Source organism: Trichoplusia ni, chromosome 23, assembly GCF_003590095.1.
Source record: "Trichoplusia ni isolate ovarian cell line Hi5 chromosome 23, tn1, whole genome shotgun sequence".
Classification (NCBI taxonomy): Eukaryota; Metazoa; Arthropoda; class Insecta; order Lepidoptera; family Noctuidae; genus Trichoplusia; species Trichoplusia ni.
Window position 1 is genome coordinate 1,489,460 of NC_039500.1, and position 24,510 is coordinate 1,513,969.

General features: G+C 33.7%; 1 protein-coding gene across 1 annotated transcript in view; it reads right to left on the reverse strand.

Moving 5' to 3' along the window:
* Positions 1 to 23,819, reverse strand: part of LOC113504852 — a 449,433-nt gene extending 425,614 nt beyond the window's left edge. Inside the window, exon 1 of the mRNA XM_026887331.1 lies at positions 23,180 to 23,819. Within this exon, the coding sequence (XP_026743132.1) occupies positions 23,180 to 23,181 (2 nt within the window). The 5' untranslated portion in view covers positions 23,182 to 23,819. The remainder of the gene's footprint in view (positions 1 to 23,179) is intronic.
* Between the last annotated feature and the right edge of the window lie 691 nt (positions 23,820 to 24,510).

Genomic DNA, 24,510 nt, shown 5'->3' on the forward strand with positions numbered 1-24,510 from the left:
AACAGGTGACTGCTATTTAAAATCAGAACTCGAAAAATACATCCAATTTTCATATTGTAAAGTTGATCGTCACCTCTTAATGGCGACATGTCGCGTGTGTGTCGCGACACGCCTAACTTAACTGCCTCTTCCATCTACTTTGGTCATCTGTGGTTTTCTTACTCCGTACTTTTCAAGATACAATTGTCTAGACTTATTACGCTTTGGTATCTTTCCATCGTTTTTACTTTGAAGAAAGAAATTATACAGCGAGTAACCTACAATCAAGATAGTTGAGTGAAGCCGTTTGAGTTTCAGTATATACTTATATAGGTTTAATTTAGGTTCAGTGTTTGCTGCTTAATCTAGAATTTCATTTTAATTTCGGAAATTTATATTTTATTTAATTATTTTACTATTTTGTCTTTCTTTAGACTAGTACGGAACTCTCAACCACCTATTTCCCCGGTTTACTCTTGCACAAAAAGTCGGTGTGTAGGTATTTTGTTTCCAATCATCTCCATCGCTTTAACAGCATTCACACCTTTCTTTCTTTCTGATATCATATTGCATGCAAGACATCATTTTTTCCGGTCCAGTAGTTTCACCGTGTAACTTAAAACCTTAATAAGAACTTTCTAAAAATAAACATAAACTAAATTCTTACAGCCTTGCCGATTTGTAAATCTCCATCTAGAATCCAGATCGTCAATCCGCCAGTCATCCGATTTATAAAAAGTGATTTACATTAAAACACAGAAAATACATTGAAAATATCTCCATAAAAAGCTAACTTATTTATTTTGAGGTGGAAATCATGTCACCATGTTTACCACATAAACGGTTTTGTTTGGCTTACTTTTCTATGACGTCAGTTGTTTGTAAACATCCACAGCCAACAGTCACGTATGAGTTTTGATAGCTATAAATTTCAATTTACTTTGTAATTATTTTTTTAACCGAAGAATTAATAATAAATAATCGAAAGGCCTACATTAACTTAAGCTGTGAGTCATAGTGACAAAACGACCTTCAATTCTAACATGAACATACAAGGAGTTATTAGTTTATTACAGTAATTACATCCTCCTTGCAAATACTTGGGAACAATTAATTTGTCCCATAAAGTTAGGTTATGTTTTATGGTGAGTTCTCTTTGATGTGGTAGTCCCGTAATGGTGATAGTTCTGTAGTTAATTATAGTTAAGTTAATAATGAAATTAATTGTTGAATAAAAATATTGTTACAAAATGTATATTTTCCGTGTGGGAATGGTTTTGTAACTCACGATTTATTTTAAAGAAGAAAAGAAAAAGTAAAAGCTAAAGTCATAGTAAAACCAGCCTATATATGTACGGTCTTTTTGCTGGGCACAGACCTCTTCCTCTCTGACTCAGACTCTCTTTCCTGACTACAAAATAGCGATTTCAGAATTAATATTTGGAATCCAGGTTTCCTCACGATGCCTTCACTGTTTGATAGAGGGGTCTTAGAACAATCAAAAAGTACACAGTTTAAAAAAGTCACATTAGTATTTACTTGCGCCGAGATCGATCCTGCACCTTGCGCACACACATCCATACACAAAACCACCAAGCCACGACGACATAAAGCTAATTAAAAACTTCAACAACAATAGCCGTCTGTAATTCCAAGTTAGGTATGAATAATGCAAGATTTCCAGGATTCTTCTTTATACCATGTGCAGTCAGTCCAAACATTTTGATTAGTACTTTGTTTAACTTTCTTCTTGCGGCAAAAACAAGCATATATCATTAGGACGATATATGGGGTAGTTTATACCCGGATAAAGAATAAAACAAAATGTTTTATCGGCTAATAAATTATTTGCTTTGTTTGTTTGTTGTTTATTGTGATAGAGCTGCATTTGATATTGCTTTTTAACTGTTATGGACTTATATATTAATGGAGAGTTGGGTTTTTTTACACTCACACACACACATACACTCACACACTTTTACACTAAGAAACTTTTTATACTTTTTTTTATTTATAACTTTTATACTTTATAAAAGTAATAAATATTTTTTACCATAATATAGTTTGTTAAAAATATGAATAAAAAAGATTTTTTGCCTTGTTTCAAAACTAAAATACCAAAATCTATAGACATAAGTGACGTCACGTAAATTCCACTCACTGTTATTTAGGTGTTTATATCAATTGATTAATTTATTTAAACTTTTACGTATTATCTATGTATTGTGGTATATAAGGCGGACTTAACGCCGCGAGGCATTTTCCTCCAGTCTACCTTTGGGTTTAATAAAAAAGCAGTTGGAATAGGTATAACAGTACAATGCAAATCAATTAAAATTACTACATATAACTATGGCAATTTATAAACCATTTACGAATGCATAAGTATGCAATATTTGATAAACAATTTTATAAAGTTACTTGGATATGATAAATAATGATAAAGTCATTGAAATAGCTCTAATATAATAAATTAATAACTAAATTTCTCCCCAATTTTCCCCCCAACGAAACAATAAACTGATTGCAACAAAAAACCGCCTTCTAATTAACATTAACGTCTAATTAGGCAAACACGAAAATAGGGTTAGCGAAGGCAAATTCCTGTTGAAATACTTCCCTAAACTTTTAATGAAACAAGGAAAAGACAAAGTAATTAAAAATGAGATTTTTGTGAAAAACGTCGAAAAAGAAATGCATTTGTCTCGAAAGAGACTTAGCAGAGCTAATAAATAGTATAATTTTGGGAAAAATATGAAATACGTAACTTAAAAAACTTTCATTTAATTTTTTATATGACCTAGTTTTTGAAATATCTTAAAAAGATTGAATTTTTTGACAATATTGCTAAAATAATTTCCTTACAAAGGCAAATAGACATAACATAGTCTTAACCACATAATCAGCCAGCTTTCGATGTATCCCCTTTACTTGCGTTTTACTTTTTCTGTATAAAAAAATATTAGAATTGTAAATGTGTAACTAAGGGCCGATTTTTCAATTATCAGATAACTTTTATCTGAGGAATAAATATGGCCGTTTGACATATTTTCTATACAAAAGCTGTCAAAACGTCAAACATATTCGTCGAATAAAAGTTATCAGGCGATTGAAAAATCGGCCCTAAGACAAATAAAAGCTATCTCCCGACACCGCACCGAGTGTCTTAGTACTTGCAATGAGTACCTACACCTGGAGTAGGCAACATTGTTCGTTTTTCATTCCTGGATTAAAACTTGTTTCAGAACAGCCCACTACAACCTCATCCAATAATATTGGATGTGTGTAAAAGAGATAGCGCTCTACAAGGTGAAGAGTCATGTCTCCCTTCCACAGCTATAGTGATCTTTTTTGAAAGGTGATACTAGGCCTGCAGGTTTTTGAACCTTTCTAAGGTTGTTGCCATGACTTTGATACAGTAATATGATCATATTTGAATATGGAGATCGAGACCTTAGAGTTAAACAATGTTAACAACTTATAATGGTTTAAGCGAAACAAAAATTGATATATTTTTATTATAGCTAGATGTCGAAAGCGGCTTGGCCCTCATCGAAAATGATCCCACGGAAACATTAAATCGGGGTAAAAGTTAATCTAGATTGTAAACTATATTTGTTTTTCCTTATGGTTTACAATAAAAACTATGGTGTACAATAAACTATCTGTGTACAAAATTCCTTCAAAATCAGTCTAGTGTTTTTTCAGAGAGAGACAAATATCCATACATACTTAAAAACTATCACGAATAAACTATCGTATGGAATTCGTATTTCGTACTAGTATAGGAAATGTTCTTTACTCAATCTGGATTCCATTTTCTGGATCTGAAATCGCCAAACAGCATGGTATCTCAATTTTAAACTTTCTCTATGTGGGACTGTCCCACTTCTGAGCATAAGCCCAGGACATCTGTTACCTGGTTAATATATCGAATACTATTATCTCACACTTACAGGTTGTCTACTTGTCTAGATTATCCAGTAATTTACAGAGAATAATGTAATCAGAGTAATTCGGTGGCTAAAATATTCATAGGCTGAATATTAGTTTCCCGTGCGTCATTTCAAGTGACATGCCATCACTGTGCTGGGATATTACGAGCGATGATTATCTTGTGATGCGGAATACAGGAGTAACTTGTGTTAAATGCCAAATTCTGCAACTACGTTAATTAATAACATATGGGAAATTGTTAGAAGGCAAATATGCTCTTCTAAAATAAACAGATAGACAGATGCATAACCCAGTTTCAGATCAAATCTACCATATTTAGAAACCGACAAAAACTGACATTGAAAAAGACCCTCGCACTAAGGAATTTTTATTCTTTTGTCCAAAACACAATTCATAAGTCCACATGCAGAACAACACTCAGACTCACAACAAGCATTCAATGCAAGCATATAGCATAAACATTGTTTTTAAGATAATATGGTCGAAAGAGACACTAGAAAACTTGAATAAATAATTAATTACAGTTTCGCAAAAATGATAAGTTATGTTTAGTTAAATTGTCCACGTAGCTCTAACTGGAGGGTATAAAGCGACCATAGAAGTTCGGAAACATGTATTTTAACTAAAATTTTCTTTTTTTGTGGTTTACTGGGTATGAAACTCTGTTCAATTTACAATAGTGTCTATATTAAACGTTGTCCTCGTATTAACTGTATATAATATACAGCATGTTATATAAAATGAACTCCGCCATACATTCCCCTGCCATCCGTGACCCAGTTAAGAGGAAGTACATTTTACTTAATGTCCCAACGTCCTTGTATAAGCTTTATTTAAGGACAAGTCTATTTCTTGAATGCATGGTAATGCAATTAGTTTAATACCAATATTTATATTGAATAACAAAGAAAACAAATGTAAACAACTTTAAGTTTTATGGTGTCAAGAATGCTTCTATGCTAGATGGTGTTTTACTTAAATTGTCTCTTTGTCTTAATATTTTACTTGACCATGATAAGGACAGCATGAACTTTAAAGGTCAGATTTAGCAAACTGTCGCTTTTGCCATGGTCAGTGTTTCGTTGATTTTCAAGGATGGCAATTATGACTTTCACAAAATACAGATTCTAGTATACCATTTTTTCTTATTACGACTTGATCCGCCTTCAGGAACAGATTTCTTTACTTACTGAATTGCTGAAATTTCTAGAAGTGATTATATGTATATTGTTTTCAAAAACATCAGACATGTAATTTTTGCGTAGGATTATAGGAGTATTTGGGTGCGTGATGAATATTTGTTCTGAGTCTGGGTATATTTGTGCTTGTTACTTGAATTTTCATAAAACAAGGACTCAATTCCTAACTTCTAGGGTCAGTTTTAGCGACGAAGGCTTAACATAAGGTAAATCTACCGAGAGTTCGTTAAAAGTGCACTTCTCATGCAATTCGATCCGACCAATCTTGCCATGATAAACTTGTCACGAATCCTGCGCAACTAGGTAACCAACCCAGAATCTTCCCTTTGAGGAAGCAAGATAGCGCTATGTGATCTAAACTGTTTCACTCCCACACTGGCGAGAGTTTATTTAAAACCCGAGTAGGCACAGGATAGTGAAAAGCACTAATGGCAAGCTTGGCTGTCGCAAACAGTTTACATCCTAATAATAAATACGGTGCAGATTGCAGCGCCGACAGATATCGCATTACAACTTTTAACGATCGCTCTAATGATTTGATAAAAGTTATTGCATTGGTCGGTCGGTGCGATAGGTTTTCGAAACGAATTTTTATGAAAGTTAAATCGTGACAAAATTTGTTCGGTAGTTTTTTTTTTAGTTGGTTTTTCATATTTTATTTTTGTTAATTTTAAGCATGGATTTGTTTTGAATGGGAATAATGTTACTACTAAAAGTAATCATTTATAGGAAAACTTTTCTTCTTTCATGAGCCAAGTCTTTAGCTATCCTGCTTTTTATGTCGATAACCAGCCTTTTAATTTATTAACTGATTATCCTTTAATTAAACTGCCGAGTTTGAATGTTGCCATTTTTCGGAGTCTATGTGAATGTGATTTGAAACGCCATGGCAACCCCAGCAACAAACAGATATAACCCCTTCGCGACGAACTCTTTAGAAAAAAAAGAAAGGAACTCCACAAATTATCAATTGCGCATTAAAATCAGAACAAAGAAAATGCGTGACGATGTTGATCACAAACACGTTTGTCCGTGGGTGTTGTACATGTATTTATACATTCATGAATGTATACTACGATTGTAATCAAAGCTGAACGTAAACACAGTGACTCATGCCATTTATATATAAACATTGCATTCACATGTAAAAACATGGTCAGTATGTCAACTTGGTGCTGACTTTTAAGTCTCTAGAATAGTTTTCATTATGTTTATTTTGGGTATAAGGTAATATTATAAACGCGAAAGTTTGTATGTATGGATGTTTAACTACTGAACGGATTTAGACACAACTTGGTACACATATAGTTTATATCCAGGATTAACACACGCAGTTCTTATCCCAATTTTGTGTTCCCGTGTGATCATTATCGATACGTCGCGGGCGAGCCCGTGGGCCACAGCTACCCACTAGCTGTTGCCCACGAGTACATAATTAGACCCTTTATGACTTTGTTTTGAAATCTTTGCCAAAATAGATATTAATGAAACTTATGAATACGAAATATACTTAAATAATTAGCCGACATGTTCTCCAGGCCTCCAGACTCTTCACACATATAACAAACCACATTTTTATTTCTTAAACTTGATGAACCTTCTGTTTGACATCAAACTACTTAGTTGCAACAAGACATTGTGATGTAAAATTAGAGATCTTATTAAACAATTAATTAAACGCAGTTTACTTGTGAAACTCGCTCAAGATTGAGCAGGTGGAACATGACCAAGCGAATCTCCTAAAGTTTCCTCGAAACGGATATTTGATATTTCTAACACAGATAGAAGGAAGATGCTGAAGATATACCAGATATTGCTGTTCTATTTTACAAGACCAACTTAAGTGGGGTCGTCTGGTCATATCTGCCGAATGCTGAATGACTTTTGGGCAAAGATAATTTGGACATTTTGGGTTGTAGATGGCAAGAGGAGAGCTGTGGAGAGTCCAAAAAAAGAAGCGGGATGAGTTCGTGTCTTTCTCAAAAATCAGGCTCCTGTTAGCCATAGACCGGGATGATGGAAGAGGGAGAAGGCTGGTAATAAAAATCACTATAATTTTACCCAATGGAAAGTGACCCCAACAAAGTTGCAAAAAAGCCAGGATGATGATGAGCTTGCTTGAAAGAGATAAACTTATTTGAGTTAATTAGGTTTTTGAGCTTTTAGGTGTTTTTAAACGTGAACTCTATTAGAATTTCTGGAATCACTTTTGAACTATCATAATCTTTATTTTTGAACATTTTGTAACTCACATAAGATCCGCTCCGTTTAGTTTCAAATGTCAGTTTTAACCTTTATCAAAAGTAAATCAACAAAATAAACCTAAGTTCTCGAAAAGTGAAACAAAAGGAGGTTAGACTAGCCTTCACACGCAAGTGTGAAAGAAACAAAAACACTAACACCAGCGTTAGACCTATAAGAACATTATTGAATCCGAATTCCGAAACCAAGGAGTCTGGCTCGCAAACAATAATTATCACATACATGGCAAGAGAGAAACCGGTCGTATAAGGCCGTAATTGAACGTATCCGATCGATAACTAAAGCGGTCAAGTTTTTTACTTTACTTAGTAACTAATAAATCGAAGCAGATTATGCGAATAAAAGAATAAAAATGGATGGATATTATTTATCAACTTTCATGCAATGCCATCTATTCTCAAACTAAGCAAAACTTGTATTATGTGTACTAGATAACAAATGAATTACATATTATAGATATAATTATACCCTCAAAACAAAATGATCGTAGTAAACATTTCGCTCCGTGAATACAAAAGGGCCACAATTAAAAAAAAAGTAAAAATCGTTTTATTGCAAAAATGACACCTGAACCGAGTATATATTATAGTGAAAAAAAACTAATACGCATTTAATGATATATTAACATCTTATATTTAATTAAAAAACATATAAAATATTAGAAAAAAACAGTTTCAAAAATTTGTTTTGGCTCTCCTGTAAAATTTATGGATTTCGATTTGTGTCCTTTTTGTATTCAAGGAGCGATTTGTCCTGGGTGGGAATAGAACCAACGACCTCCGGTATAACAGGTACATCCACTAACCACGAAACCAACATTCCAGATATTTAGGAGAATTGTGGAATATTTCAATAGATCACTTTTTTTTTATAAATGCAACTGTTAACACAATTCTTTTCTAGCTGCCACACATATTCAATTTATGTCTTAACTTCAGAATCAAAAACGAAAAGAAAACAGCTTATTAAACAGCCTTTTTTTCAACGTGTTGTTCAAGACACGGTCTAGACCTCAACAGACATGGGTCTATTGATCACTCCCTTGGGTCCAAATGTGTTACATACTTACTTGTTTGTAATAGACCTACAGGACAGTCGCTAGAGACCGTGTGTCCTGTCAAAAGGCCGTAAAAGAGATCCAATATGGCCGATATTATTGGAAATAAATTAAGAGCGCGTTAAATATAACAATAATTACCTACTAGTTTAATTAACATCAACGTAGTACAATTTAATGACACAGTAAAGCATGAAAACGGGCCAAGTGTATGTGGGACTCGCGAATTGCAGATAGTAAACAAAAACATGTAAGTTTTTACCATTGTCCATTATCTTTCTGAGTTTGTTAGAAATACCCATACCGCTCCAGATCAAGATTTAATGAAATAAATGTATTAGCTAGTCGAATAAAGAATCTCAGCCGCTAGATGGCAATATGCAAGTCATCACGAACTGAGTCATTCGGAATGCACTAAACTAGAGTAGCTAGCAGAATAAATAAATTAACCTAAGATTTTTAAAGTGAGTGATGTCATTGCTCACCTAACTGATATTACTTGGATTAAGCCTTTAAAAAACCCCAACTGAAGCTTCACTGTCTGTCCATCTGTCACCAGGCAATATCTCATGAAATTTAATATCTAGAGCACAGGCTAGAGAGTTCAAATTTTATCATACGATGTCTTTATTTCTGTTGCCGCTATAAGAACATGAAAATAAACATCGAAGTTAAGCAACAGTTGTTACGGTCGTAAATTTAATGAGTACCTGGTTTTTGTTGTATAAGAAATACGCAATTTACCAAATCAACAATCCAGAAAAAGGGCACTGACTACAAGGTAACAAACTGTATAATTCTGATTTCGTGAAAGCAAGTCATTTTATAAGTAAAAGTTGTTTTTATAACCATTACATTGATTTTAAAACAGTAAATGTCAGAGAATGAGAAAGTCTTGCTAGAATGAAACAAGACAAAACAAAACTGCAAGTATTGCTACACATTGTACAATTCACAAGTGTTTCAAGGTTATAAATAATTACATATACATAGTTATGATAAATCAACTGCACTCTATCTCATAAGCATTCCATGTCATTGCAAACAAATCGCGTGCACAAACATTCCGGCCAACATACCAACTCGGCCAACCATCCAATATTTGTTCCAATTCAGGGAATCAAAATTGTAGTCTATACTAATACTAATCTATAAAGCTGAAGAGTTAGTTTGTTTAATCGCGCTAATTTCAGGAACTACTGATTCAAATTGAATAATTATTTTTGTGTTCCATAGATCATTCGTCGAGGAAGGTTTTAGGCTATATAACATCACGCTGCCACTAATAGGAGCGAAGATACAATGGAAAATGTGGCAAAAACGGGGAAAAATATTCGAGGGCTTCTGTTCAAAAATTCCTAACTTATATCTTCTAACCACGCATACAAAGTCGGGGGCAACAGATAGTATTAAATAAGTGTAATTATGTATCTACCTACTGTTACTTGGAAATACAAATTGGTATTAAACCAATTGACAACCACCAGACATTTCTGTATCAAATCTTGTATTGCCTTCTCTTATATATTACTTACTTACTATTGCGGCATACCACAAAAAATGTTCTCGGTCCAAACGCCAAACAGCCTGTATGTGAGCATTTATTATTATTCATTTCTCCACCTGAAGAACGTTATCAAGTACCGGCGGCCTTAATTGTCCTTTATCAGCTTTATTTTAAGGCTTAATACTGCGGAATGCCACAGAAATTTCAAGGGTAACCACTCTTTGTTCCTTGGTTTCGTAATGACCATACATTTAATATTACGATCCAAAATTACTTAAATTCGTTAAGGATACTATGTCGAGGACGTACAACTTTTATAATAATTGCAAATTTCCTTTTAGGGACACATAATCTTAAAAATTATATTACAAATCTTGATGACTTCCATGATATATTTTTTTCTTTTTTAAGCAATTGGCTATCGGTTTAATCTGAGTATCGGTGTAAATACAAGTGACATTATTAAATGGTTTTCAATAATTTGTGAATGGCTGATGATTATAGTTCAGCTCCTGAAATTCAATTTCGCTAGATCGCAATTATTTCAAAGCAGTTTGCTGAATTAAAAATCATAATAAACGTTATCTTATAACCTGAGATCGTTGACCTACTATTTGATAAGTTAATATCGTTATCAATGTTTGCTATTAATCTGTCCAATAGATATTATCTAAGCAAGATAAAGTTAATCGGGTTGAACCAATCACAATTATTTTTAACTAGCTTTTGCGCGAGACTTCATCCACTTGTTTTTGAATATAAGTTAGAATTTTTAGACAAATGTATTTATAACATATTTAATTATAGCTCTGTTCTTATTAACTGTATCCTATTAACCTGTTCTTATTAACTGTATCCTGATACAGGATTTTAGAACATAGCTCACATCTTAATTAGGCATAAATAAATAAATTATCTTAAAAACGGGTCAATTAAAAATCAGAATTGAGGCAATTCGCCAAAGTATCATTAGCTGAACGATATTTGTATGGGACGGCCAACATTATTTTTTATTTTTACCAGATTTTTTCCTCTATTTTTAAACCTCCCTTTTTTAAGCCACCTCAGCCCAAACTAAGAGCGAGCAGTCCTGGATCAAACAAATTATGTTGGGTAGGTTTCGCGAGAAGACCGATAGCGACTTTTCTCTTAATGAAAAATCATTTATAATACGACTTATGACTTCAAAAGCCTTATTTAAAATATCGCCGGCATCAAAAGGTTTTGTAGATTTATATTTTTAGATAAATAAATTATAATGGTACATTTAAGCTTCGATTTTTAGCCCTTATATTTAATAGTCTAAAGAAATGTGAGGTCACAGTCGTAAGGGCCTTGCCAATATCAATTTAAGGTAGTTTAAGGACCTCAAGTTACTTGGATAGAAAGTGCTTTAGCGCTTTTTATCGATAACCAGTAAATTATTGTATCGTGGGATTTATCGCACTTTTTTTGATAACGACTCTCGCGCTGTGGAATTTAATCCTAGTGTCGCGTGGGGTTCCACCAATATACAAGTCACATAGGACCTTTATAACATTTAGCACTTATATTAGATTAATATTAATCTTTACAGTTTTTGTCCTTGAGTCTTATACTTTTTTGCTTCAATTTCGATTTGTTTTTATTCATAAAGTTAGAACAAACAATAACCGGGGAAATTTTGCTTGAACAACGAATTTAAAGTTTAGATTTTAGACTATTTCCTCCTTTCAGAATAGTTGAATTCCAAAAAAAAGCGATTGCATGTTTACTTTACCTAACATAAGAAAAAAACTATGACACATCTCTCGCGCGAAATAATTACGACAGCAGCGACTAATTCCAGCTACATTTCCTGACATAACAATCCTTATATATCATACATTATAACGTAACACAACAAGATGGCCTCCGGGACTCTCTGAAGTACCAATTACAGTTAAGTACTGATTCCTTATCAGAACATGTTGATGTTGGCATTAGGAAACACATCAGATTTTATATTAAGTACCTACTCCTTGTTGTGTTAAAGTTTTAATCTTATGAAGTTATTTCAAGAAAAAACTTCATACTAAAAAATGGAGGGATTTTTTTTGCTTTTTTGTAATATAAAGTTAGCCAAAAGGTAAAAGAGGAAAACGATTATTCAGGGTATGCTGAATGTCCGTCCGTTAGTCAACAGGCTGTGTAACCTAAAACGTTAAAGCTAGACAGTTTTAATTGTGACCGCTGATCTATTTCTGTTGTCAGAACAAAAAAAACAACAAAAAATCTAGTTAAGCTGCGTGGTAGATATATTGGATTCATGAACATTCTTTTGCATTTTTTTTTCTTCAGCCTTTTCGAACGGAACGATCAGAGCCGGGAGTCCGACTCGCACTTGCCGGTTCTCTCAAGCCACTCTCATTATAACATAACCAAGGCCAATATTATAACTGTAGAAATACTTCATAAAACCCCTCATTACACGGTACTTATTCATAAAAACTTTAAATGACACCGATTTAATACGGAACCTCAAGATAACATCGCCATAAAAATAAAAGGTAACCAGATATCGTCAAAAAAGTTTTTAAAACTCAACGACACTCAAAAAGTTATCGAAATAAAGCAAAAAAAAATATGTCATGGCGGAATAATAAAGTTTGTCGACCAGTTTATGGTTAAAGGGATGTATTTAATAGCTGGATAATGTTTATCAAATCATTTTTTCATTATGTTTATCATAATGTTTATCAAAACCTTTATTGCAGGCTATGAGCCTGGAATAAAGGATTAAAAACTGGTTGAATGTGCTCCTTCTTAAATAAGACTAGCAGTGTGAAAGCGAGACAACGTATTACACTCCGTAGAGCTCCGTCTCTTTCCCTCAACAGTATAACTTTAAGTATGTATATAGGTATTACTGATCTGTCAACTACCAAATAAAACCACCCTTGCCACTGGATACTAGTTTATCATTAACCAAGCGACAACGTACCTATGCAAACAGGCACACATCAATTACTCTTTCTTTTGACCGTATGTAGGAAGTGGGTGCCTTCATGCCTCATTAAATATCAATGCATTTTACACCATAGAGTGGAGAAACACTGAGATAATGGACTTTTTTCCATAACGGTCGATTAAAAACTGTTAGAAACTATTAAACAGTTTATTCCACAAGTGATTTCACAAGTATCCGAATAAATTACAGAAAGGTAACATCTATTATAAAGAAGATAAAAAAATACCCCGGCAACAGACGAATCTCCAAATGGTCTTGACTAAGCTAATAATAATCTATTTCAAGACGCTTTTATTTGCGATCCCACTTGTGTACATTTGCAGACAGTCGATTATTCATTAAGTTTCAACACCCACGACTTTTAAACGGATCAACTGATTTTTATAAAACGTGTCTAAAACACTCGCTCACCTTTAAAAAGAAACAAAATATACTGAACTCTCAATCCGTTGGAGAGCGATTATGCCAAATATAGACAAACACGTAACATTGGGGCCTAAAAAGAAGTAAATTAAAACCATTAAACTAAATAATCTCAAAGTATGAATATTATTTAATATCATAATACCACCTCATTTCTACTCGAAACATTTTTGCGTCTAATTGTTCCTATCTACGTATGACTCGAGAATTCTCTCTCGAATGGAATAATTTTTGAAAATAACGAGACAATTTTAGCCTTTGGCAACGACAGTACTGGTTCATGCCTGCGAGTTCTACTCAAGGCCTTATTAAATTGGGTTTGCAAATTAACGCCGAAGCCTACTTCGCACCCTTCTTGGAGATTTTCAACGTTGATACATAATTTCGAGAGCCGTATTATTTTGCGCGGCCTCTTTTAGAAGAACTTATCCGGTCTTCAAAAAGGTTTGATAGCCATTTGTTTGACTAAACGGGTGGAGTGCACACAAAACTTGTGTGAGGAGGGTTATAATTTCATTTCACGTGCATTAACTGTGATGTAGGGAACTCGGTCTTTTAGTTCGTTCCGGTGTTACAAGGCTTTTAGGGTCTATGCACATGTGCATGCATTTAAGAAGGTAATTATGTAGACACTTTAGTACCTAGTTGCGAGAAATTTACGTTAGTAGTGCCTTTTTGTCGTAACAATGGTTTTGCATAGAAAATGTAGCTTCCTTCAAGAATTTGATGTAAGTCTTTCAAATATCAGTTGATCGATAACCACAAATATTTAATTTTATAGAAAACTAGCTGATCTAGCCAACGTTGTTTTGCGTTATAAATTATTTCTCGTTGTATGTATTTTTAATACGACATTATAAAAAAATAAAATAAAAAAAAAGTCGTCCATAAAATATTTTTTTTTATTGTATGCAACCCTTAACACTTAGGGATATGAAAAATAGATGTTACTCGATTCTCAGACTTACTGAATACGCATATAAAATTTGGTAAAAATTGGTTTAGCTGTTTCGGAGGACTTTTTATATATTAGAACATAATATTGATTTCCTTGCACTGAACATATTGAATTACAGATTTTTTAAACCTTTTTTTATTTATTAATCTAGGAATTTTTCAAAGAATTATCGTAAAACGCGAGTGAGTTACATGTTCAACTTACATAAATATGAATTTAAGATAGATTTCGCAATACATAATAAAAAACCGGCCAAGTGCGAGTCGGACTCGCGCACCGAGGGTTCCGTACAAACCTGCAAGGTTTACAAAGTTCGTTCATTACGACAATCGAGTCATATAAATATATATGACTCGATTGTAAAACGTTGCTTCATGCCAAATTTCAAGATTCTAGGTCGACTGGAAGTACCCTTTAGGTTTTGATTCCCTTGCGAGTACTCGCGCGTTTCAAAATATGCAGCTTAAATTGCTGTTTCTTTTGATTGCGTTGACATAGAAGTTTGATTTTGTTACAGCTTAAAGGTATTATAGACCTGAGTATTTGGTATGAATTTCAATTTAATACCTCTACGCGTTTATGAGAAAATAGGTAGTAAGTTTAAAATTATTAGAAAAAAAATATTATGTGATGTAACTAAAAATTTAAGGTTTTCGGAATTTTTCCTTTATGTGTGCTATAAAACGTTGCTTCGTGCCAAATTTCAAGATTCTAGGTCGACTGGAAGTACCCTTTAGGTTTTGATTCCCTTGCGAGTACTTGCGAGTTTCAAAATATGCAGCTTAAATTGCTGTTTCTTTTGATTGCGTTGACATAGAAGTTTGATTTTGTTACAGCTTAAAGGTATTATAGACCTGAGTATTTGGTATGAATTTCAATTTAATACCTCTACGCGTTTATGAGGAAATAGGTAGTAAGTTTAAAATTATTAAAAAAAAAAAAATTATGTGATGTAACTAAAAATTTATGGTTTTTGTAATTTTTCCTTTATCTATGGTATAAGACGTTGCTTCGTACCAAATTTCAAGATTCTGAGTTCACGGGAAGCACCCTGTAGGTTTTGATTCCCTTGCAAGTGTCGAAAATTTGCGGCATAAACGGCTGTATCTTTTGATTGCGTTGCCTTAGAAGTTTGATTTTTTCACAGCTTCAAGGGACAGTAGACCTGAGTAATTGATATAAATTTCAGCTTCATACCTCCACGCGTTCCCGAGAAAAAGGGTCTTGACAGACGGACGGACGGACGGACGGACAGACGGACGGACAGACGGACAACAAAGTGATCCTATAAGGGTTCCGTTTTTTCCTTTTGAGGTACGGAACCCTAAAAGTAATAACTATGCATTATATATTACATAAATTATAGGAATAAGGTACTATAACATTATCCTGAATAAACAATCATATCTTTTCAAGATACACGAAGGATCGCCCTTGACCGGTCGTCGGCGTTTCCAATGTTGACTCTTACCCATTGTATGTTAATGGATCGTCGAGTGTGCAACGGTGCATCGTATGAACAGTCGACAAGCGAAAAACACCTCATATCTCTATCTTCTCGGTGTAATTGAAAAGAGATGGCGAATAATCATAAAACGACCTTTTTTGACGAAATGGTTAATTTATAAAACAAATGAATGACGTTAAACAGTTTGGGAGACGTTTATTTGATGGAACTGTATTTGCACCGTAAATTATTATTTTAATTACGAATTACACTACTTATAAAACGGCCTTTCTTTTACGTCTTTTGGCTACACGGTAAACCGATTGGTATAGGGCGCCAGGATAAAAAATTGTGCGACCTACGATGACTTGTTCTGAGACTGGTTGATTCTTTGTGCATGTGATTTGAGTGTCTGTGACACAAGGATCAAATTACTTCATCTCTCTCACTAGGAATTTGATCCCTGTATTGCGTTATTTAAAAAATATAGTGGGTCCATAGTAAGGGCGCAGGTATGAAGGGTAGCTTTAAATGTCGTATTACGTTAATTATTACTACTTAACGCCTATGAAATATTAACATGAGTAAATCTAAGAACACCTTAATCACACAAGGATTTACTCACGCATATTTAACGGAATCACCCGAGTAACTTCGGCTGCCGCGGTGATGGAGTCGCGGTCTAAACTGCTACGTCGGAGGTCACCCTATCAAAATGAGAACGACTCGTGCGATCCCGCAGTCGATGTATCATCTTAACTAGAGTTACAATAACATTAAATGTAAAATAGAGTGCGTGTAACTGTCACACGCGAATAAAGTAAAACTTCTTGGCTATTGTACGAGATAGCGATTAATAAAATTTATTATTAAATTTAATTTTTCCGTTTTTTTTTTGTTTCATTTGTTTATATACTATAATAATATAATAATAATATATAATATAATATAATAATATAATATATATAATATATATCCTGGGACAACTCACACACGGTTATCTGATCCCAAGCTAAGCAGAGCTTGTGTTATGGTAACCAGACAACTGATAAACTTACTTATATATTTCTAAATACATACATATTATAGATAAAATTACACCCAGACACCAGAACAAATGATCATGCTCATCACACAACATTTGTCCTGGGCGGGAATCGAACCCACGACCTCCGGTATAGCAGTCAGGGTCACTAACCACTAGACCAACAGTATCTATTGACAAAATTAAAAATATTTAAAAACCGGACGGATAAGAAACGTGATGCCATATTGCCCTAACAGACTTCCGTTGCATTATCGTCCAGTTACCGCCTTGTCGCGCCTAAAGAAGTTTAACTTCGATAATAATATACGTTTATTACGCATCTACAGTTTATTTATACCAAGTAGGTATATATTTTATAACAACGAACTACTGGAATAATAAATTAAATTTAAACATCGTAGATTTATTATAAAATTAACATAACGTGTTCATTTGAGTTTTATTATGAGACATCATTATTTATGGACCAATACTATAAACTTAAACGGCGATTAAACTGTTCATGGAAGTCTATTATTTCCCGCGCGAAACGCCACGCATCACGGGTCATGAACGAGCTTATCAGCTGAAAGAACCTCTTGAAGTGTGTTTAACTTATTTTAACGCTACTTATATAAAAGAGGCTGAAAATTGATTATTTATAGCATCCGGTCAGTTTATTATGATAAACGAATATGATTACATGATGCAACGGTTTACTCACGCGTATTTATCGGGATTGCCTGACTAGTTTCGGAACCACCCGGAGTCTTTAATCATGAGCTGACGCGGGGGGGCATCACTTGATAATGAATCATTCTCACGATAATTATTATTGAATTAATTATTTGAAGATGGCATACTAGCTCCTGCGCGCGACTTTGTCCGCGTGGTTGTGAAGATAAAGGTTGGGATTTCTTAAAAATCCGATTTATAGAATGAAACACAAAACTTCAATAAATAGGCTATATAAAACCGAAAAAATTAAAAAAATTGGACACAAATTCCTTAGCTTAGCGCGTTCAAACAAACAAACAAATTCTTCCACTTTACAATATTGGCACATATTAAATTTATTATCACATCAGCATTTACAATAGACAAGATAAGTGTCTGTTCGTATTATTTAACTAACACCTAAACTAGTCGCCCAGTACTCATTACTGTACGCTAATATTTGTACTTACCGGTTAAGCCAGTTCAATACTGAGAAACAACCTCATGATTAACAGCTCTATGTAAATACGAATCCGATCTTTGTACTCCTTATCAAAAGCGAATAAATCGAATCTATGCATTTTTTTATAATATATCAAATCGTAGTGTTTTTTTAATTTTGATATATTTTTTTGCTATATATGTATGAGTTTACAAAATTAAATGATTATTTTTGTCAATCTCTTTGCTTGTTTTTCCGTATAATCTCTGAAATGGCTGGACAGATTTTGATAAGAATATTGCTGGCAGGTTACTGATGTAATAAAGAGAAACTAAGAGCAACTTTTATTAAAAAAAAACCCACGGTTCGTAAGAAATAGTCTGGTGTCGGACGGACAGATGTGCACAAGACTGGCAAAAAGACGGTTCCATTTCTACCCTTTGGGTACGAAGCCGTAAACTTGATGTCTGATCAAAAGCTAGTCTTCTATATCCTGTTAATAATAAATTCTAGGCACATTAAGTAGCGTACTTGTGAGTAATATAACTCGCATTGGCAATAACAAAGCCCTCGACTACAATCATCACGACATTGCGATGAGTAATATTTTCACCGGTTTAAGGAAAATCATTGAGTTTATAACGCCTTTATTGGAAATCGAAGTGATATTATCATAATACGATAAAGAGCCTTAGTTTATTCATTGCATTTCTGTCTTTAAGGCACGAAAATAGAAATAAATATGTTTTTCTCTGGCCGGTAAAACATTGATATCATCATCATCATCATCCACAGCCTTTATCCTCCCACTCCTAGGCATAGGCCTCCCCTTTCTCGTGCAAATTTCTACGGTCCTGTGCTAGCCTCATCCAGACTCGACCCGACAAAAACATTGATATAAGGGCTAAAAATCGTAAAATAGTTTTTAGTCCATTTGTGTAACTTGACAGACCGCGACGTTCTTTTAAATCAATACTACCGACTTACCCAACCCGATGTGAATGACAAGATCACAAATTTACCATTGAATGCATTTAATCAATCTTCTATTACCTGTTACATTCTTTTATACATAAACTTTTCATTACGAATCAAAGATATAAGAAGCCATGGTACACAGCTAACACAGCGCAATCTATTCAGAACCAGGACAGAATCAATAGATTGTTATAAGGAGCTACTCAACTGTAGTAATCAATAATACAGTCTCAAACAGTTATTATATCAACATCAATCAGCTCTACTGATCAATCAGCTGTTGTACTAACAGTCACAGTCAACCGAACGGTAATTTAACCAAAAGCACAATCGATCGCTCGCCTTGTTCTAAATTTTACTTGCAACAAACTCCACTGACCAATTAAACAAGCATTGTACTCGTGCCAACTCGAGAATACTGTTGTGTTGAAAGCTGATAATACATTGTTACTACATGCACTGTCAAGGTTCGTATGCTATTATTATCTACTACATTGTAAACAAGGTCTGCGGATGTCTGTTTTTGTTGCGTTAATCTCGAGAACTGGTGGACATATTTTGATGAGGTTTCTTTTATATGACAGTCGATGGATTTTAATAGTCCCTTAATAACATGCCATTTTGCAATGTTACGTGTTTGTTAAATTAGAATTAATTAAACAAACAAGTTTACATACAATGGTGTTAATTATACAGTGTTCTATCATAATCATAGTAAATGGCGCGTGGCAATGCAAGGTTTCTTTGCATTGGTTTTTCTTTAAAAAAAAACGCTTCCCATTTACAGGAATTCAATCCTGTATTCACAGACACATGCACTCAAGATAAGCATTTATAGATCACAAATGCCTGTACTTCGCAGGAAACGAACCCACGACACGTCGCGCACTGTGGGTTTGGTGTGGTGACCTCAACCACTTGGCTGTTCATGCAGTCAATGTATTCAAAATCTAGTTAGTTTATGTAAGTCAGAGGCTCATTTAAATGTCTACAGTACGAGGAAATACCGCAGACTAAGACATAGTTATATTTTATACCGAGAAGTCATCATAAAGACAATTTACAGATATTTAAAGTTGTTAAATTAATTATAAATGAATAACAAATGTTAAACAAATTGAAATAGGTCCCTTAAGAAAGAAAGAAATTGTAAAAGTGCTTTGTAATTACAACTGAATTCTGTTAACCGTAAAGAACAGTCAAATGATAAGGAACAGTTAAAAGATGAAAATCTTCATTCAAGTACTTTCCAAACATGACTATCCCAATACATAATAACTGAAGACCACACAAGCAAATTCAAGTAAAAAAAATATTAACACCAATTAGCAAGCAAGTGGATGTGAAAAAAATATAGTTAAATATTCCTTACGCTTACAAGAAAAAACTAGATAATTATTAGCCACGCATCAACCGGAAAGCCGATGTTAAATATATGTATGAGAAAATTTACATTTTTATATTTTTTGTATGACTTCTTACACAATAGTTAATGTTACATCAGAATTTCAAACATCTATTGTTCACACATTTATACAGCGGTGTGCAATAAGTACCTAATGACGGAAAAAAGCAAGAAGTACCAAAAGCTTATTAAATGAACAACGTTAGTGAATATCTTAGTGAATACACTGGTAGTGGTTAGTGTAAGCGGAAAAATAAAATAATAGGGAATGACCTGGCATACCTAAAAGAAGTTTTATCTCAGCTTGGGTGTCATTAGTCAAAACAAAGATTTAGACTTGTAATCATTCAGACGATTGTATTTAAATTGTAGTTTTTTTTTTAATGGATCTTACTTTACCATTATTTAAGAGTAATATTTCGTAATGATCTGCTCTTTTAGTTGTACAAAATAAAACAAAAAAAAATAAAAAAACAACTGACTGATTATTATCAAACATGTCTAAGAACACTCTCACATACAACATAAAATAAATTAAAATCGCTCAATCCGTTTTTGAGCTATGATGCCACAGATGGATAGGCAGACACGTCCATCCCTAACATTACTCTTTCCGCATCGGGAGTTAAAAAGAGACGCCGCCTATGTCTTTTAATTCTCTCTCTCTCCAACAGCATTGATAAAACTTTAAAGTATGGTGTTCGGGTCTCTGATCCTCAGCCTTCAACATCCAGTCTGATCAAGCTACCTTTTAGTTCACCATTCATTTATCTGATCCAACAAACTATTTCTTAAGTTAGCATTTTTAATAAGCCACACAAACCAAGTATCTGTTCACTAGTAAAAGAAGTATGTATATGCAATGCATTCGGAGACAAGTGATATTTGATATCAGAAAGATTAACTGAAGGTCGTCCACAGTGAATTGTGATACAATGTCGTAAGCCCACGTGTTTTATGGAATGAATGAAGGTTAGTTAATGCACACGACCTGCATGGATATTATAGTTATGGAAGTGGCTTCCACACATCTGAATAAAGATCTAGGCCCCAATTCTGCTATTTACAATGGCCAATGAACATGGAAATTGGATTAAATTGACACTATTGTAAGCATTTTTCAAACACAATAATTGGAAAATCAGTATGGGGCGGATAACTCAAGGTCAATACAATTAATTTCCAATTGTTCTATTGGCAAAATGCTTTAGAGAATATGAATAGTTTTATAATTTAATTCGATTACCGATCATTCATCAGCCATTATAAACAGCAGAATCGGTGCCCTGTCCATTTGAGTATCTTACTAATTTAGTCCTGAACTTAAAACGCTACAGATAGTAGTCTACAAAAATCAAATAAACTACCCACACAATATTATTTACGCGTTTATATTGTTCATCAAATAAATGCCGTGAATTAAACACGTGTCGGTAAGTATACATGTATATAATGTATAGCACACATGTAAATATGTATTGTATAAGAAACTAAACATTTGCATTAAGTAGGTAAACACAAGTATGAGAGAAAACACATCATAATAACATAATGTATTTATTTATTCAACCTTAACAGGTACTTAAGAGGTCGCCATTTGTGGAAAAAAACAAAAAAATAATAAGCGGTGAAATGGAACGATTCTTTCTGGAGTTGGGTATGCGTAATGTATTTTTTTTTGTTTTTTCCTGTGCCTCTTCCTTGCTAGTTTGTGTTAATAAAAAAGTAGTGGTTCGAACGTCTTTTTAAATGTTAACTTATCGATAATGATTCAATAATTTGTAGTACGAAGTCTTTTTAGTGCAAATGTTTTAAAGTGGATCCTGGGTTTTAAATGTTGCAACACTGATTGCTCAAAGCTCAATCAAGCTGGGAGGTTTATTAAATAGATTTATTATTGACCTTTTCGGATCTTAGACCTCCTTACACAACTTGACGCAGCTTGCGACTTAAAAATGGTTAAATTTTACACTTAGAGATTTTTCTTATTTGTTTATTAAAGCAAGTATTTCCATTTGAAGGGACAGCAGATAATATTTTTAAGTTAAATCTTAGTTCGAGGGAGATAATTTAAAGAGGTTTATGTCAGTTTTAACAAGTATAGTTAAGTTAAATTCATAAAAGAAAATGAAATTATATAAAGAATATGCGACTATTTAAAGATTCATTAGTAATCTTTTTTTTAAGCTACTGATATTTATTAGAAATCATTATCATAAAATAGAAATAGATGAATTATTTTCTCGTAAAAACTGAGTGATAGTACTTTTTTTTAATTTACTATCTACCTACGTATGCATATTTTATATTTTTAACATTTTAATCTAGTATATCCTAATTTAACTACGACCTATTTCAAAACATAAGTAAAAGAATTAATTAATGGCAGAGAAGGGTATTTTCTTTTTTGGTCTAGTTTCTGCTATTTACTATTTGATATGTAGGTCAAACACAAAATCTATGTCAATTAAGTAGGTGTCGATATATTTATCTATTCCCTTGCATGTCCATATAAAAAACAAAACATTAATATGTTTGCAGACACCATGTACACTTTGCATGCAACACATGTTTCAGCAGATACCATCATGATTCATTTTGTTCTGACTGCAGACTAATGCTCACTCAATAACCTTGTATTGATATGGTTTCGATACAAGCCCACAAATGTTATATTGCTCGAAATGAGGTCAATTGCAAATTCAGGAGAAAATTGCAGTTCACCGTTAGATCTGGCAAGCGGCCTACAAGCCTATTTCCTGACAACCTGACCTATGTCTTGACAGATTGGAATATTCCCACAAAACAGTTTATAAATAAACACCGACTTACATTTTAAACGCCAATGATGATCCTTCCAGGTTATAAAAAAGAAACTCCAACAAAACACTCACAAAACGCACTTATAATATTTACGTAGAACACTCGACATCGTAATTCGCACTCGCGGCCGCGAGGACAACGGACACAGCGCACACGTCCGCTCTCTGCGGCAAACGCCGGGGTACTGAAGTCTTGACGTTGTACCAGGGTGAGTTTTCCCACCCCTATGCGTACCGTCACTTAACGCAACTTAACACTCTGACACTTGAAGCGATCATTATTCTTTCAATATCACTCACTCAGCCATGCCGCCAAGGGATTGTAAAAAATGCGTTCCATTTCAGGGCTCATCATTTTCCTAGAGCAATTATTTCAGCCGTTCTATTGTTTTGCAATACTGGCTTGACATTTCAATGGTCTGCGGTCAACGATTCATAGTTTTACAATCTGACAATTTGATGACGAATACAATTACAATTACACCGAAAAATAAATTATGGTTAACAGTGTCACAAAAAGTGGTAACCTAAATAATAGCGAACTGCATTAAAGTTTGAATAGCGATCGAAGGTTGAAAGCGTGCGCCTGTAGCCTTGACGGCCTAAACAGGTCCCACAGTTATACACAAACGCAAACACACACGCACACACACATGCACACAGTAAAAACGTGGAACAATCTGACTCTTAAAGGAATCTGACAAAAAATTAACGGCAAAATAACTGTATGAGGTAATGAACTCAAATCTTGTTTTAATTGTCGATGGCCATTTAATTAAGGATTACTTCGATTTTTATTTCAGAGAAATGTGCGTTTTTTGCACCCTTTTAAAAGCATCGAGCTTCTTTACCGAATATTTTTAATATTGTTATACTTCTACACAATTTAACTAATAAGTAATTTATAAAAGAAAAAATTGTTAAAATCCATGTGTATGTTTGTACTTATTTCATGTATATTAAGGTAATAAATTATGTAAGTTTTAGTTTACGTTGAATCATAAAACTAATTAACTACTAAAGAGTGACATAAACGTAACTCAAGATATAAGGAAATAGGTAGTTAGAAAACAGTTTGAATTAAATCTAAGCTTCTATAGTTTTTGTTGCACTCAAATCTTAGAAAAAAGAATAAAACATCACGAATTTCGGCGAAGAGCGGCTTTATTTAAGGCTAGTCATATCCGTTACGGTATACCTCACAGCTTTTTTTGAGAATTGGTGTTCTTTTAAGAAGTTTATAATTTTAGTGCTCAGACTTCTTAAATACTATGTATGGCTTGGAAGTATGTACGGCTTTAAAGGTAGGTTCAACAAAACCTTATACCTTACCTTATCCAA